The sequence below is a fragment of the Coloeus monedula genome, assembly GCF_965178545.1.
Source record: "Coloeus monedula genome assembly, chromosome: 3".
Taxonomy (NCBI): Eukaryota; Metazoa; Chordata; class Aves; order Passeriformes; family Corvidae; genus Coloeus; species Coloeus monedula.
This window is the reverse complement of record NC_138783.1, coordinates 113,466,365-113,483,048: the sequence shown is the minus strand read 5'-3', so window position 1 is coordinate 113,483,048 and position 16,684 is coordinate 113,466,365. Positions and strand designations below refer to the sequence as shown.

Genomic DNA, 16,684 nt, shown 5'->3' with positions numbered 1-16,684 from the left:
ACAGTGCTACTGGAAGCAATGCTGTGATATAGTTATTTCACTATTATTGAGCTTCGAAAGGTAACTGAATGAGAGTCTGATCCTTTGGGCAATCTTTCAAGACAAATTTTGTTATAAAGAAATTATTTAAATTTTATTTGGCATTGCCTTTGTAAAGTTAGGGAAGGTCTTGGTGGTGAAGTACAGTTACTGTGCACAAGTACAGTAAGGAATGCCTTCTAGCTTGTGAGGCTGTCTCCCCAGTTGCCAGGGGCCTCAATCTTTGCAGAAAAATTACCCTTGGAAAACAAATCCAGTTCCCCTGATCTCAGGGTTGCTAAAGCAAGCTAGTCCTTTGGCCAGAGAAATGTTATTTTGAGATCTCCATCTAGGAAGGGGATACAGCCATGGGGAATGGGGCAGTTGGAGGCAGCCCTGTACTCCAGGAGTCTCATGTTTGACTGTGTTGGCACATTTTCAGCCTTCTGGGGGAACTGTGTTTAGTTTTATTCCAGCCAAAACCAGGCAGCACGGAAGGAGAAGCAGTAGGAGAGCTCTTCATAAGCTTGAGGTGACCTGAGAGCAGCCAGGTGTTTCAGGGAATGCTACCTGTGACCGGCACAGCAGTCTCTGATCAAAGGTTTTCCTTGCCAGCAGTGATGACTCACATGAATTATCTTTTCTCTTTGTGTACTGTCTAGAGTTTACTCATTACAGTTCTGTATTGGCTTTTGTTTCTTGCTAGAAAATGAAAAACATTATTACTGTGTTTCCCTTCATTTTAGGATTTTTAACCTTTTCTTTGTGCAAGGCTTCACAAACAGAAAAATCTGAAATTCTTTGGGCTCTTAGATGGTATTTCTGGAGGGTCCTCAATTTTTTCACTGTGGATTTTTTCTAAATCTGCCCTGTCCAGTTATTACGCTGTTACCCTTAACTTTGTAAAAAGCCATGCAAATAAGTTTTATTTTTCTCTTCATTGTTTATGAGCACTTATGCTACAGAAAAGAGGAACATCTGTTAGTTGTGGAAGTGGTGTGTATGATTGATTCATCGTCGCAGCTCCTCTAAAAAGTAATTCCTTACATTTGCTTGGCAAGACAGACTGCCAGACTGTCAGTCTGTTCTCTCTCTCTCCATTGGTTTGTCCGAGTACTTGAGTGACAGTAGCAGGGAACTCCAGAATACCTACAGGATTTACCAAGGAAATTGGATATTTATCTCTGAAGGACAACTTAAAACCAAAATGTATCATTACATTCATGATCACAGCTAAATGCTGTTTAAAGAACTTCTCTAAAATAATGCAGTACTAGAGTCAGCATGCTTTTCTGAAATGTTATAATATGGACATACAGTAAACAAAAGGTTACCTCCAGATAATTAAAAATCTTTGAGTTTTTACTCACAAGAAAACAGCAAATTAAGAACACAAACTTGGCAGAACACTTTCATTTTAAAAAAAGTCACTTTGTATATGAGAAAAGTTTTAAACAAGAATTTAACAACAGAGAGACACCTACATCAAATTGAAGACAACCTTCCAGTGCCTTGCAAGACTTTCTGCTTTTCTAAGATTCAGTTCCCCTCGCTGCCCTTTATTTGCCTGGGCAATCACACAAAGCCTCAAATTTAGCTGAACACTCCAGTTTTTATTAAGCATTTTGACTGTGCAAGATGAACCTCCATGAGTCACTGCAGTGATCTCCTGCATTCCGCTCCCACCGCTTAAGCACTGGCTGCCTCCGGGGGAGATCCTAAAGGAATGATGAGCTCAGCTGTGCCAGATGAGCGCTCTGCCCCAAGCCTGGCTCCCCTGGCTCCCCTCTGGCCGCGATCCCGGCGTTTTTCACAGGCATGGCACACAGACCATCCCAGCGCAGGGATGGGGTTCATACAATAGTGGGAGGTCTCAGTGAGAGCTCCATGCTGCAGTCCAAGTCTGGTAACGCATCAGAGGGGAGATCAAAAGATTAATGGATAATCAGCTTGCATTATTTACAATATAGTTAACAAACCGAACACGAAACGCCAATCTCCCCCTGAACTTTTTATTTCCTTACTTTTCCAGACTAGGGTCATGGGAATGTGTCCTGCTGCAGCCCAACCCAACACTAACCATCAGTTTTGTTTAATGCAGGTGCTGTAGATCCAGTGCATCTTATCTGGGTGATGTCTTTGGTTGTTACCTGTTTAAACACATTTCACAGCACACTAAACTTGGTTTTTCTTTTTGTATTGGTTGAATTCTTCACCAAGAGACAATTTAAACTTCCGCTAGTTAATGAAGACAACAGACATCTCTTTCTCTGCCCCTTTTCCTCCACTCACACATGGATTGTGGTGGGAATTTATAACTGAAATTTCATTAGGATAAATGAATTAAGATTTATGGCTGGACTCAATCATATTACAGGTCTTTTCCAATCAAAATTACTCTGCGATTCTAAGATAAAGGAGGCTGTTATTGAGTTGAGAGTAGTACAAAACTGAAAAGCAGAATTTAATGATGTTCACAAACAAAAAAATTCTCGTAATTAAATTTAGTTAAACCTTTTAACAAACATTTTACAAAGAAAAGTGACAAAGGAAGGCTGAAGACAAGCAATACAAGCAAGCCATCCAAAATCTCACATAGAGATGTCACGAGACACAAGGATGTGTATCTGTTAACATCATAATTACAGGGAGGAGTATCTTCATTTTAACATCACAGAATCATACAATATCCTGAGTTGGAAGGAACCCACCAGGATCATCAAAGTCCAACTCCTGGCCCATCCACAAGAATCCCACCATGTGCCTGAGAGCATTGTCCAAATGCTCTTGAGCTCTGTCAGGCTTGGAGCCATGACCACTGCCCTGGGGAGCCTATTCCACTGCCCAACCACACTCTGGTGGAAAAACCTTTTCTTGATATCCAACCTAAAGCTCCCCTGACACAACGTTAGGCCACTCCCTCGGGTCAGGTCCCTGGTCACCAGAGAGAAGAGATCAGTGTCTGTCCCTGTACTGCTCTTCATCAGGAAGTCATGGAACTTCCTACTGCATTAACAGTTCAGGTTATGGCCCCTCTCTGCCAGGCAAGCAAGAAAGAGCTGGAAAAAGTCCTAGTGCAAGCTTTCACTCCTCATCCAAAAACTATCTAGAGGCTGTTGCAGAAAGGTCACAACCTCCAAGAGTCAGAGTCTGGTGCCTTCCCACAACAGCTGTTGCCCAGGATCCTGATTGACTTAAAATCTAAATCCATTCCCATATCTGAGAAGACATTTCTCTGCCATTTTCCAGCCAACTGAACATTGAATAACAGCATGTCCAGTCTGGTTTTGAAAAAGGAATCATCCATTCGGTCAAATACCTTTATTGCCAGGTTATTCTGACTGCATTTACTAGGTTAGACCCGCTGAGAACCTAAGTTTCACTCACAAGTAAGGCCTAGTGGAGATGGCCGGCAGCGTGTGTTGCCTTTAGGTTTTGTAATTAATCATGCAAGATGGTAAAAAATTCAAGGATGTGTGTCCCAGTTTGGAAATCTGGTCAGCAGCACAGAGAAGCTGCTAGATTAGTCACACAGGCATTTTAAGGTTGGGGGGCTCTCTTCTGCTTTTTAGGGGTTTTGGGTTGCTTATTGTGGAGGTTTTTAGTATTTGTAAGATAAGTGTGTGCCATGTATGTTCCCTTACAAGCTGTGATAGCGAACCTGCTTGTCACAGGTACAAGGACAGAGGGTGGCTGTACAGCCTGAACTTGTAGCCAGGGCTTATAGAGCAAAGAGTGCAATTTTTCTGTACAGTCCTTCTGATGCTACAGGAAAACATTTTGTTCCTGAAGAGCCTTTAAGGGTGAAGCCAAAATGTGGCCTGAGTTTAAACTGTCTACCTTTCCTTGGAAAATCTGTCAGAATCTGCCATGAATAGCTTGAAGAAAGCACCAGTGTGCACGAGATTTGAATGGGCTTGGGGAATTTTATACATCACAATGGGGATGGTAAAAGCTCTCCCAGTTATTCTTGGTCTCTGGAGCCACAAGGTTTGCTGTCTCTGCACAGGTTATGGATTTTGCTGGAAGCAAGAACAATCCTGTTGGCATTTTCTGTGTGGGCATCGAGCCAATCCCCCAGGCAGTACCTGCAGATCCTGGGCAGACATTTGGTTGATTCACAGCACCCAGGAGCAGGCTGGGCTGAGCACCATGGCTGGGAGCACCACTGCATCCTACACAGCTGGAACCCATGGGGAAATGTTTTGTGTTGGGCAAGGGGTGCATCCTGATCATAGAACAGAGACACCACAAGCCCAAAACCTGCCAAAAGGGCTTTCCCTGGCTCTTTCCTAAACTCCTTCCTTGCCACTTGTCACACCGCCCTGACTTGGCAAGAGGGTTGCAAAAGGGGGCAAACAGAAGTCGCATGTAGAACACAATGCAGCTTCTAATGTTAATCTTTTAAAAGTGCTAATTATATAAACCTCCCTGTTCTGAAAGAAAATTAATATAATTGTTTGTACAGACATGGGGAAAGTCATCTGAGAAGCACTGCTATTTTTAACTGATCATAGTTAAAAATAGGGAAGCCAAATATTAAGAATTCGAGCAACAAAAGGTACAAAAACAGCCAGGTTCACACAACCTGAGCAAAACTTGCTGGTCACCTCCCTTACCTTTCTGGCATCTGACTGGGAAAAGTCAACAAGCATTTTGTTACTGATGGGGAAGTGAATACCAAACCCACCAATTTTATGCTTAAACAAGGAAACTCTGAAGATGCGCAGTGTTTGTCAAAATAAATCGTGAGACAAATCTGTGTTCCATACAGAAACATATCTATTGAAAATCTTAAAGAAAGCAATATATTACTAGTTCTGTCTGGCATGGTGTCACCTGCTTATCACAATGGCAAATCTTTGTAATAAAAATAATTTAATAAGCAAACGACCACTTTATACACTAACTTCAAGTTTTGTCTGCTACCTTCAGTTTCAGAGCTGACTAAAGGACCTTAATATGTTTTTCCCCTTTTTTCCTATGTCTGTTAAGGCTGGCATAATTAAGGGGTTTAATTAAAATCCTAAGTGCTTACTCCATAAAAACAGCTTTATGACATGGGGAAAAGTGGATTTTTTTGCATTGTAATTGTCTGTCTTCTGTATTGGCAGGGTAAGAGTCCAAGTGAGCAGCTGTAAACACTTTTAAATAATGTGTTTTCAATTTTATTATTTATAAATGATGTTCTTTGATGCTTTCTTGATTCATATTGCGACAACACTCCTGAAGCTGCACTTACTGTGTCAGCCACCTCCATGTTATGGCTGCACACAATAAAAAAAAAAGTAATAAAATACAATTATGTGGCTTTTAGCCCATTGAAACACCACCAACGCAATGAAGGAAGGAGCACAACAGGGGTCAAATTTAACTTTTTCAAATGTTTCACAGCTCACATTGGCTTTAACCTTTGTACTTTGAGGGGCCTTGTGTTTTGTTTTCTTTTCTGGTTATTAATTTTTATGGGGCTTATGGCATGTAGCTGCTGTCCAGCCATGCTTGCAGCCACGGTTCTGCTCCTCGCACACAGATGGAGATACTGGGAAGGTTTCAGGGTTCCTATCCCCATCACTGGGGTCAATGGGCCCCTCATGGCACAGGCTTGAATATTGTGTGCGGGTTTGGGCACAAGGTAAGAAACACATCGAACTACTGGAGAGCGCCCAAAGGAGGGCAACGAAGATGGAGAAAGGCCTTGAGGAGAAGCCGTGTGAGGAGCAGCTGAGGGCACTTGGTCTGTTCAGCCTGGAGGAGACTGAGGGGAGACCTCACTGCAGTCACAAGTTCCTCGTGAGGGGCAGAGGAGGGGCAGGCACTGATCTCCTCTCTGTGGTGACAGTGACAGGACCCGAGGGAATGGCCTGAGGTTGTGTCAGGGGAGGTTTAGGTTGGATATCAGGAAAAGGTTCTTCCTCCAGAGTGTGGTTGGGCACTGAACAGGCTCCCCAAGGCGGTAGTCACAGCACCAGCCTGACGGAGCTCAAAAAGCGTTTGGACAACGCTCTCAGGCACATGGCGGGATTCTTGCGGAGTCCTGCGCCGCGTAGGAAGCTGGACCCGATGACACTTGCGGGTCCTTCCCACTTCACGATATCCCACGTTTCCCAAAGCCCAATCCCCCGCCCCGGCCCCTCAGCTCTCCCCTCAGGGACACCCCCCGGGGGGGCGGGAGGCGCATGCGCGGAGCGGCCGCGAGGGGGTGGCACCGCGGCGGGGCGGGGCGCGAGCGGCCGCTGGGGGCGCAGCGGGGAGGCCGCGCGCCGCCTCAGCACCGGCCAACATGGCGGCGCGGCGGCCCCGCTCCGCCTCAGGTCAGTGCTGGCCCCTTCCTGACGGGAGCGGGGAGGAGGCGGCGCGGCGGGCGCCCTTCCTTCCTCTCGGGGGCGGTGGGCAGCCCCCTCCCGCTCCCCACGCTGCGTCCCGGAGGCGGGCAGGGATGGCCCGGGTTCTGGGGCCCCCCCAATCCGTGCGTGTCCCCCTTCCACCGCGCGGCCCGGCGCATCGGCCCCGGCACCCTCGGCATCACCCGGGATAAAGGTCCTTCCCGGGATTTAACCACTGAAACCCCTTCTAGCCAGGCGCGCAGACATAATGAGTGCTGGCTGAGCCCTCACGGACCACGGGGCCGCGCACCTGCAGGTGCCGGGGGGATGCGGGACGGGAACGAGGAGCCTCCAGTCCCCATGGCCGCCGCATCCTTCATCGTGCGGGGATTTAAGGGCATTGCTGTGGCCTCGTCGTGTGGCGCCTTTTGGCACTGGCACAGTGCTTGGGGAATGTCCAGAACATCATAAGCCGCATGCAGGGAGTATTTTTCATCAGTAGAAAATGCTCTGGCAGTGTTATTTGCCACAGAATGTGTTACACTTGTGTACACGAGTTTTGGTTTAAATAATAATAATTTAAGGGCAGAATGAATATAACTGTTTATGACAGTGTTTTAATATTCTTCTCCATCTGAAGAAGTTAAACAGATTGTCCTCAATACCTCAAAGAAAGACTATTCAATAGCAACTTTTTAGCATTATGGATCTTGCTATTTATTTTTTAGTACTCAGGAACACTTAGGTGGTAATAAAGGGAAATAATCCACAACTGCATGTGTACTTCTTGCAGTCTTTGAAGTTTTTACCCATATTGGTAGTACAAGTTAAAAAGCTGTCAAAATTCCTAATAAAATGTTTATATCTACAGTCTTACTTTATAATTCTAGGTAATAATTTAACTGCTCTTCTTTTCTGGAATGTCCCACCAGGATTGCTGAATTGAGATTTAACCTCAAATATATTTAGCCAAAGTGGGCTTCAGTTCATGTGTATATCCACAGAATGTGATACACTTCTAAAATATTTGTCTTTAAAAATCTAGACCCATCTCCTTCCTCTGTTGTTCAAGTAGACATGGTGTTGAGGATCTCTTAATTTGAAGTTGTAGGACACCTGTTTTGAAAACATTGACAGAATTGCCCCGCAAGCATGGAGCTTAATTGAAGTCCCAGCATCATCTGTTTCACTTGTTGTAGAAAAGGAACAGAAGTGGCTTCTTGGCTTAGTGGCATATGCTGATGTCTGGTCCTCTGAGGAGAGCAATGGGCCAGGAGTTTTTAATCTTTTGAAGTGTTGGTTTATCCCTTTGGGTTTTGTTTTTGTTGGGTTTTTTTTTGTTTGTGTTGAATGAACTAACTGGTAGTTTCATCCGATGCCTCTTGGTTCCTGTGCTTGAACAGGTAGGGGATTCTTCTTCACATTTGTAGTGCCAGTCATGGATTTTATAGGTTATACACCCCTATAGCCTTCTACATCTTACCTTGATGATTGCATATTAGCCCCAAAATCCTTTGTCCTGGAGCTGCTGGACCACAGGTAGCTTGTACACTACAATTTAAACCATTGGATTACCCAGTTAATGTCCAAACTGGATCTGGGGTTTTTACAGAAATTGTTAATGTACTGTATAACTGAGAAAATAACTTTAAATTTTTTTTTTTTTTTTCTTTTTAAGACCACGACAGTGACGATGATTCCTACGAAGTGCTGGATTTAACAGAATATGCGCGGCGTCACCATTGGTGGAATCGCGTGTTTGGCCGCAATTCAGGACCAATTGTAGAAAAATACTCTGTAGCCACGCAGATTGTGATGGGAGGTGTGACTGGCTGGTGAGGGAGCTTCCCTTTCCATAACTGACCTAGACCTTTTACTCTGTGAGAAGATCCATTTTCCAAGGGTATTTGAAGCAGATAAATGTATCTTTAATGGGATTTCCTTTAGCATTGAACAAGATAATTCATGTGTGAACAATTTTAGCTTGTTACTCTGACTCATCATTATGAAGGTTTTTTTAATATTGGTGAAGCACCAGTTATCCAAGGGAACTCGTACTAGCTGCTGTGGAAGGGATTTGGGAAAATGTCAGAGCTCTAAAATTATAAGAATAATGGAAAATTACTGCATATAGCTTTTATTTGTATGGAAAAGTTGATTACCTTACTAGGCTATAGACTTAGAAAGTTATATTATGGCTGAGGCATATTTTACAGGTAAAACACATGAAGGGAAAAAAAAAAGATGGCAAAATATACTTTTACTTAAGAGCCCCATTTAATGGAGACTGTTTTTTCCTCTAAATGGAGCTGGAGCTATGTTGAGCAAATTCACAGTCTGCTCTGATGTTAACTGGAGAGAGATACCATAGCCTAGTTATACCAGAGTAATTCATGGTGAAAGCTAGACAGTAAAGATGAGAACTTAAACTGGACGATGTGGCTACAGCCTGAACAGCAGTGTCAAGGTATTTGTTATTTGTCAGAGCTATTTGAATGGTATTTGTCTATTCCAGTACTCAGAAAAATGGTAAATTCAGTGGAAAACATCATTATGGCAGCACAGTGACTTTTAAAGAGGGATTATGCAGGAACTGGAAGATGAGATAGACTAAAAATGAAATTGTTGTACCTAGGCTCAGTACAGCTTTGAGGTAGTGGAGGTTTAGCTTTTAGTCTGAGTTTTTTATTTGCTTCTGTAGCCTTAAAATTATTTTTAAAACTTAGATGTGTACATGTAAACTCAGAAGTTTCTAGGGAATAGTTCATCTGGCATCCATAAAAACTGTCTTATTGAATGATCTGGAAAGTGCATATTTCAGTATCTGTAGATGCACATATCTGTGTGTGCCTACTGATGAATATAAATACGAATTCACTGTTCATATGCAGGGGGAAGAATTCCCCTCTGTGTGTGGGCCAGTGTTTAGACACACGGGAAGTTGCGGAGCCATCAGCTCTGGAAATTCTTGTCTGAGTCAGGGTTCTTGGCAGCCTGACCAAGCTTCGGGATTGGATTGGGCTCTGCAGCAGTTTTGGGAAGGTGACTGGCCCAGGTGACCTTCAGAGGCCCCTTCCTGCCTTATCACTGCTCTGTAATATCAATATCTGTGCTGTTCTCCATTTAATGTGGGAGGGTTTGGAGACTGAGAACAAGGTAATTTTCTGGTTGCCTTGATCCATTAAAAATAGACTAATGCCATGTCCCAGTAGAGTGGCCTTGCTGAGTTTAACTCTTGTGTAGGGATGTGCTTCTTTTTACTGAGATCTTTCATTTAGGAGTTGTGTAGTTAATATAAATGATGATATAATGTATTTACCTTCCATTTGGGAGCAGTTATAGTAGCACTCTTATATAATTATGTTGTGCTTTATTAACGTGCTACATTTAATAACAGTAAGATCTGGAGATCTCAAGCTTACTTTAAAGGGGCCATCAGACAGCCAGGAACAGGCAACCATTACTCACATTGTCTTGTTTTAGACATCGTTAATTTAATATTGCTTGCATTAAATAGCCTTGATTTTTAAATTTGTAAATATGAAATTATACATTTGCTTTGTTAAATGAGATAATGGTAATAGTTGCAGTCAGGAATTGTAGTGTGGCATTGTTCAGCAGAAAACTTCATTGGATTGGGTTTTTTTTTGTTTTGTTCCCCTAAGGTGTGCGGGATTTTTGTTCCAGAAAGTCGGAAAGCTTGCAGCAACTGCAGTAGGTGGTGGCTTTCTTCTGCTTCAAGTATGTAGCATTTCATGCTTTATAAGTTGGCAAATGTTATTTACTAAACAATAGGAATAACACAGCTGTTGGGTAACATTTAATTAGGAAGGCTTCTTACCTACTTCATCTTTTTAGTCTTATCAGTCAAAACCTTACATTTCAACTGGAGTATTGTGTACAAATGTACCAAAGAGACATTGCAAAAATCAGAGGTAAATCAGAATCTACTCTGTCCTGTAAAATAGTTTGTAGTAAGATGAGAATCTTCTGGGCAGAAGCTGAGGTACTGCGTGTGATTCAGTGCTGCCAGATGAGAGGAATTGCCTGTAAACCTATGGTTAGGGAGAATTTAAAATGTGTTTATTTTACATTGGTTTGAGAATTTTATCAGAGCTTTAGAAGAAGTAGGCTGCTTTGGCAGTTGCTTGGAAGGCTTGTTCTGGTCCCAGTATGACCCATGTTCTTCTCTTTTCTCCCCTTGCCATGTTATATTTGTTGAACCTCTAAAGCCTGCCTGAATCTTGACAGCTTCATTGCATTCCTCTCTTTGCTGGCTTTCGGGTTCAGAAGCTTTTAATTATGTTATCTGGCATGATCATTTTTATTTTTCATCAGATACTGTGATTAGGGGAGGATATATTCCCAAAAAGCCTTTGAATTAGATGGCAAACTTTAAGTGAAGGACAATTTCATGTGCTCTTCTTTAAGATGCCAGATTTTTTACTGGCGTTTTTCATGTCTTAATACCTGTGAGCTTCTCATTTTTCCTCAGGTTGTTCTAGGGGATATAGATTGATGCCTACTTAGGCTCAATGATACACAATTTCTTGAGAGGGGAGGTTAAAGATGTATTTATTCTTTCCAGCATCACCCTGGACGGCTTCTGAAAGGCATATGCTGCATTTATTTCCTCTTTGATTATAATAGCTGGTGCAGTCAAGCATTGATCAGGAAGGGTGGGGTAGTAACTGCTGCTGTGTGATACATTGAAATGTTGCTGTTGTGTTGAGTACACACGCTTCCTTCATGATCATGGTCCCTACTGGTTTGGGGGCTAGTTTGCTTCTTTTCTCTTCACATGTTTTGTATGCTATTGGTATTAATTATTTTAGTAATAATTCTTTTTATCAATATGACTGAAGAGCTGCCAGGACAGAGGCACCTGGGGTGGAGGCAGCACATTGCTGCAGGTGCCTTCCTCAGTGCTCCTGACTACAGGAAGCTGAAAAGTTAAAGCTGAGACCTGTAAACAAAGGAGAATGGAAATTGAATAAAACACATCCCCTCTGCAGGATTTTTGCTTGTTGAGCTGTGAGGTTTGGGGAGCTTTCCTGTGTATGCAATAGGTTTGCCCTGTGGTTGAGTGTCTGATTTCTTGGTTGATCTCATTTACACTGAATCCAGAAAAGGAGTATTATCCAGGAGGAAATACGAGCTAAGTATTTTGATTGGATTGTCTATATCTTAAGTAAGATCAGATTCTCTTGGAAGGAAATGAAGTAAATGCCTTGGTCTCTCCTTTAATTCAAAACATTTTGCATTTTAAGGCTGAGTCATAAATTCTATGGTGTAATTACATTTTTGTAGTCTTTAATTTTTTCATTTAAAGATCACACATCCTGATTCTATGAATACATGTTCAGTGCTTCCCCTGAGTGGGCAGAGTGTTTCAGCACATTACTAGAAAGTTCCTTTTTATCTGTAAATTTCTCTGAAGTTGCAGATTTCATTTCAACTGCTGATTGCAACATTGACATTATAATTACATGCTAGAACAAGAATAATAACTACAGAAGGCAAGATTCTTGGCTGAAGCCCATTCAGTGAAACGTTTCAGTCTTAAAATTTAAAAAATACTTTTTTTTTCTGCAGTGGGTGATGACTTCATCTTGAGAAATGTAATGGGAAACTGAAAGCAGTACATTTTTTGATTGTCAGTTTGTACAGGAAGCAAAAAAGATTTTTCGTATTTTTGTAAGTGATCTAGAACTTCAGTCTTCGTTTTGATTATATAAAAAGTAGTTGGAGGAAAAAGATAAAACTGACATTAAATTTGCACAGCTTTTCAAAATCAAGATCAGTTATCACATCTTTGCAGTGGATATTTCCACAGCTTAGTTTAATGAATTAACTTTTTTATTTAGTGAAATAGATGTAGTTCTTCAAATATGCTGGTGTAAGATCAATATCCATGCACTGTGTTAAGGAAAATGCAATGCATTTCTCATAACAAGTAAGGGATTTTTCTTGTAACTTCTCATTTATACAGCACAATTTAATGAAATCCTGAAGAGGATGAACTCGTGTACTCTTGGTTCTGCTATAATGAGTTGGTTAAAAACAATTGTTCTTAATGAGCACCTAATATTTATTAATTTTTAAAATCCTATCTCCTCAATAGCAGTTTCATTGTTTTTTGCTCTGCAATGAGCATACAAATTACAGGTTTTTCTGAACTGTATTGTCTATTATTTAATAAGGAAATTGGATTTTTATTCAGTTATTTGTGCTTTCATTAATATACTGCTCCTCAGCCCATTAATACACCATTGATGAATTAAATTCAATTCTTCATTAAGTTATGTTCTAATTTAGGAAAAGTAAATACATGAGAACAACACAAGAAACAAAATAAACTCCGAGATATCCTTGGCTTTATCTTGTACAGGGATTTTTGATACTGCACCATGATGATGATCATGGAATCATAGCATGGGTTGGGTTGGAAGGGACCTTAAGGACCATGTAGTTCCAGCCCAGTGCGGCATCCTAGTCACGTTCCCAGGGTGGGACCAACCTGCTTCTGGAGCTGGGGACTTAGTGAGGAAGAGTTGGATTCAGTTTTATGTTGAGTATCCCACTTGACAATGAATGTGTGCAGACTCAGAGGGAGTATTCAATGGAACAGCCAAAGCAAGTGGGAGTTGGAAGTTGGACTGATAAAGAAATGCCAAGTTCCTGGCAGGTTCTGACATGAAGTGGAGGGACAGAGTGTCTACGCTTCTGTAACCTGCAGTGCTGGCTGTGGGGATAGCAGAGCTGTGCCTGCAGATGGTGGCTGAGGGTACAACCTCTGCAGTTCAGCTCTTACAGAAAGTGTTGTGTCGCTTCTCAGGCCCTGCGCGTCTTTGTGCGTTGAGCTTAGAGATTTGTCAGATCTGTTCTGGAAATTGGCAGAGTGTGATGGGGGTTGTTTCCTTCCTAGATAGCAGAAAATACCTCAAAGTGCCCATGGCTTCTGTGCACTGCACAGGCAGCTGAGCACAGGGGAGCTCACCTCTGCCTTCTGGCCTTGCTTGGGCTCTTCTTGAGAGATTTTGCCTTGAGGAAATTAAAACTCTTTTGTCCCATCTTACTATATAAATTTTTGCTCATTACTCCTATCAGTGTTTCATAATAGCAAAGTGCCTGTGTGCCTCTCCAGTATCACCCCCAAAATGAGGTCTGCCCTTGAAAATTCTCAGTTTTCCTTGATTAATGTAAAGAAAGGTACACATATTCTTAGTGTTCCTGCACTGATGTATTTCTTCAATTGCCTTTTTGAAAAAATTCTGTTATTTTTTCAACACTTTTGGAAGGTCTTGAACAAATAATGAGCTATGAGATATATAGATAAGTATATAATATATTATTCCATTATCATATATAGAGAGATTCCTGTATAACCAGAAATCCACCCCCCATAGGTCTCTTTAGTAATATATGCAATTAAGATGTATAGACCTATATGACTACTTTATATATCCATGGATATGATAATGGGATACTGTTATTTTACTTTGTTATTGTATGGCCTGAGTTTAAAAATACTAGTAAATTTTGAGAATTTGAATTTATGTAAATTTACTGTTATAAGCAAGTAGTTTTTTTATGATGAATTAGAGTCTAAAAATTGAAGTATATTTTTCCAGCATTTGAGTTCAGGGGTATTATTTCTGCACGTATATATGAAATTATGTAATTAGTGGGGTTGCAGCCAAAGTAGATACAACACAGGCTCTATCACTGCCAAAGTACAGGGTCTTTTTCTTCTCAGTTAAAAATTGTATATTCAAACCGTTACCCTCTGTTGCTTATTTTATAGGCTTGTATAAACACTCAAAAGTAGAATTTGGAATCTCTAATTTCAGGGCTACTAAGTTCAGGGAGAAAAGATGTCTGGTTTTGATGCAAGTGTAAGCTCTGCATTAGTTACAAACAGAACTTAATTAAAAACTTCTGCCTCATCTTTGTGCTGTCTGGGTAACTGAGCTAATTGAAGTTGTCTTAATGAAATGTTTCTTCTAAGATCCATTTCCATTTTACAAGCAAGCAAATACATTAGCATTTCTTACATTGTGCTGGACTGGGTAGATCAGTCACATTTAATTTTCAGTTGTATGGGTGAGAAGGCACCAATTCGATGCTTGGGCCTTCTTGAAATTCTTGTGGTTATGTTAAATTCATAAAATAACAATTGCCCCAATGTACAACTATTTTTCTTTTCTTGGTATGTCATCCAGTGACTGGATGTGCAACCAGTACAGCTTTCAAACTGGTTTCCTGCTTTCATACTGTACAGACAGCCCTTAATGAGCTGTCCCTGCCTGGCACTAGTGCCCATGTGAATAAATGGTTTTACAATAGACAGGCAAAATCAATTAATTTGTTACATTCTGTGGTATGAAGTAAAAGAGAGTTTAAAGTATAATAAGTTCATTTTGCATTTGTCCAGTGAATTGGTTTTTTGAATTATGCAAAGATGGAAACCGAAATTTACTTTCTTGCATAGGTGGTCTTTTAGAAGCTTTGTTTTAAATTCAAACAAAATCTGTCTGACACTTGTTTAATTTTAGGTTTTTTTCTGGATTATGAAATCCTCAGTTTGTGGTGAAATAGGTTGCTTAGTTACTGTAGCAGTTGTAATGCAAGCTAGATGGTCTAATTTCAGTTATTTGTTGGAAAGAACCATGTGAAAGTCAAACTTCAGAGCCCGTAAGTGATGTGAAACATTTCTTTTTAGGCTAAACCGAATAAATTGTATATTTAAATACCTGTTCCACAAAAGTTCATTATCTGTGACTTACGTTTACCAGTTGAACAGTTTGCATAGCAGGCTGTTAGGTAAATTGGGTTGATTTCACACCCACATGTGACCTTAAGAAGGACCTGAGAAATGTCACTCTTTACAAAGAGTTTTTATATAACAATCATTTACATGTAAATTTAGTGGTTTATATCTGTTTGTCCTAACAGTTAAAATAAGCAGTAATCCTTAGTTTTGATATTTTTCACTTCTTTTTTTCCCCAAATAAGGAGTTGTTTATCTGTTTTCTAGAACATGCAACAGTCGAATCTTAGAAATAAGGCAAAGGTTTGGGATGATGGTTAGACATGCTAAAAAAATTGGGAGTTTGTGTGTAAATTTGTCATGGACCAATCTCCTCAAACTTAGCCGTTTTTCTCATTTTACAGAACTTGTGCTGTTCTCAGGCTGTGTTATTTTTCTACTTACTGGTTTTATTTTGTAAAAAGTGTGAGAATTCTCTTGTAATGAGTATTTTTATTGTTGGACAGTTTAAATTGTGTAGGTTAAAATACGAGTTTTCAGTATTTCTAATGATGATTTTGATTAGCCCCAGATATTCTGTCACAAATCAGAATTCTACAATTCTGAAAGAGGCTGAAATGAAACAGTTTTTCATTGTTGTCCTATGAATGTGTTTTTCTTACAAGCTACAGTAAATGCTGAAGGAAAAACATTTCAAAGCTTTTATAACTAAAGAACAGAGAACTGGTAAAATTAACAAGAGTCTACTGAACTTTGCCATTGCTTGTTCTAATTTGAACTGCTGTCACTGAGGAAAGTATCAGTGCTGAAATTGGAACAGTGTCTTTTCTTGTATCTGTAATTAAAAAAAAATAAGAAAAGTGACTTTGTAGGCACCAAGACAATGTATTTTGACTCATGAAATGTGAATTGCAGCTGTACTAACTGCCTTTATTTTCCTAGATTGCTAGTCATAGTGGATATGTACAAGTTGACTGGAAGAGAGTTGAAAAAGATGTAAACAAAGCAAAAAAACAGTTAAAAAAGCGGGCAAATAAGGCAGCTCCCGAAATCAACACTCTAATTGAAGAGGTGAGTCTAAGGTGATACACTGTTTTCTACCAGCCAGGTTTCCTTACCTTCCACTGCAGGTGATGATGAGTTGAAAACGCAAGTGCTAAATTGGAGGGCATCAGAAATAGTCTGGCTTTATAATATATTAAAAGTTACCACATTGTGTTGTCTTTATTCATTCAGTTTTCTGGTTTGGTCACTGTTAAAGATGACACACAGACTTGTTCTTGTTGAGTGACAAAGCCAGTAAGGTCATGACATGGTAAAAAAGTTCAGGGTGGTGTGGTTAAAACATGGTAGCTACAAAGACAAAAGCCAAATCTTCTCGGACTGCTGATAATAAAATTACTTGTCTGGACAATAATGACTTTACTGCAGAAAAGGTATAGCTACTTTGTAACAGTAGTTGCGATTTTATCTCATTTTTACACATTTTGGAGAATATCTGTCTGCAGAATCTGCCAGGTGCCTGCTATGTTGAGAAGAGGTAGCTGTGATACTGATCAGTGTCACT

At 40.6% G+C, this 16,684-nt stretch overlaps 1 protein-coding gene across 2 annotated transcripts in view; it reads left to right on the top strand.

Annotated features, from left to right (window-relative positions):
• FUNDC1 (FUN14 domain containing 1) overlaps positions 1-16,684 on the top strand; it is a 45,956-nt gene that overhangs the window by 27,601 nt on the left and 1,671 nt on the right. Inside the window, exons 1-4 of one of the 2 annotated variants that reach the window (XM_082279498.1) lie at positions 6,269-6,332; positions 8,023-8,179; positions 10,010-10,085; positions 16,060-16,188. In XM_082279498.1, coding sequence (XP_082135624.1) covers positions 6,302-6,332; positions 8,023-8,179; positions 10,010-10,085; positions 16,060-16,188 — 393 coding nt within the window. In that variant the 5' untranslated portion in view covers positions 6,269-6,301. Of the gene's footprint in view, positions 1-6,268; positions 6,333-8,022; positions 8,180-10,009; positions 10,086-16,059; positions 16,189-16,684 lie in introns of those variants that run through there. The other variant, XM_082279497.1, reaches the window with a different exon arrangement.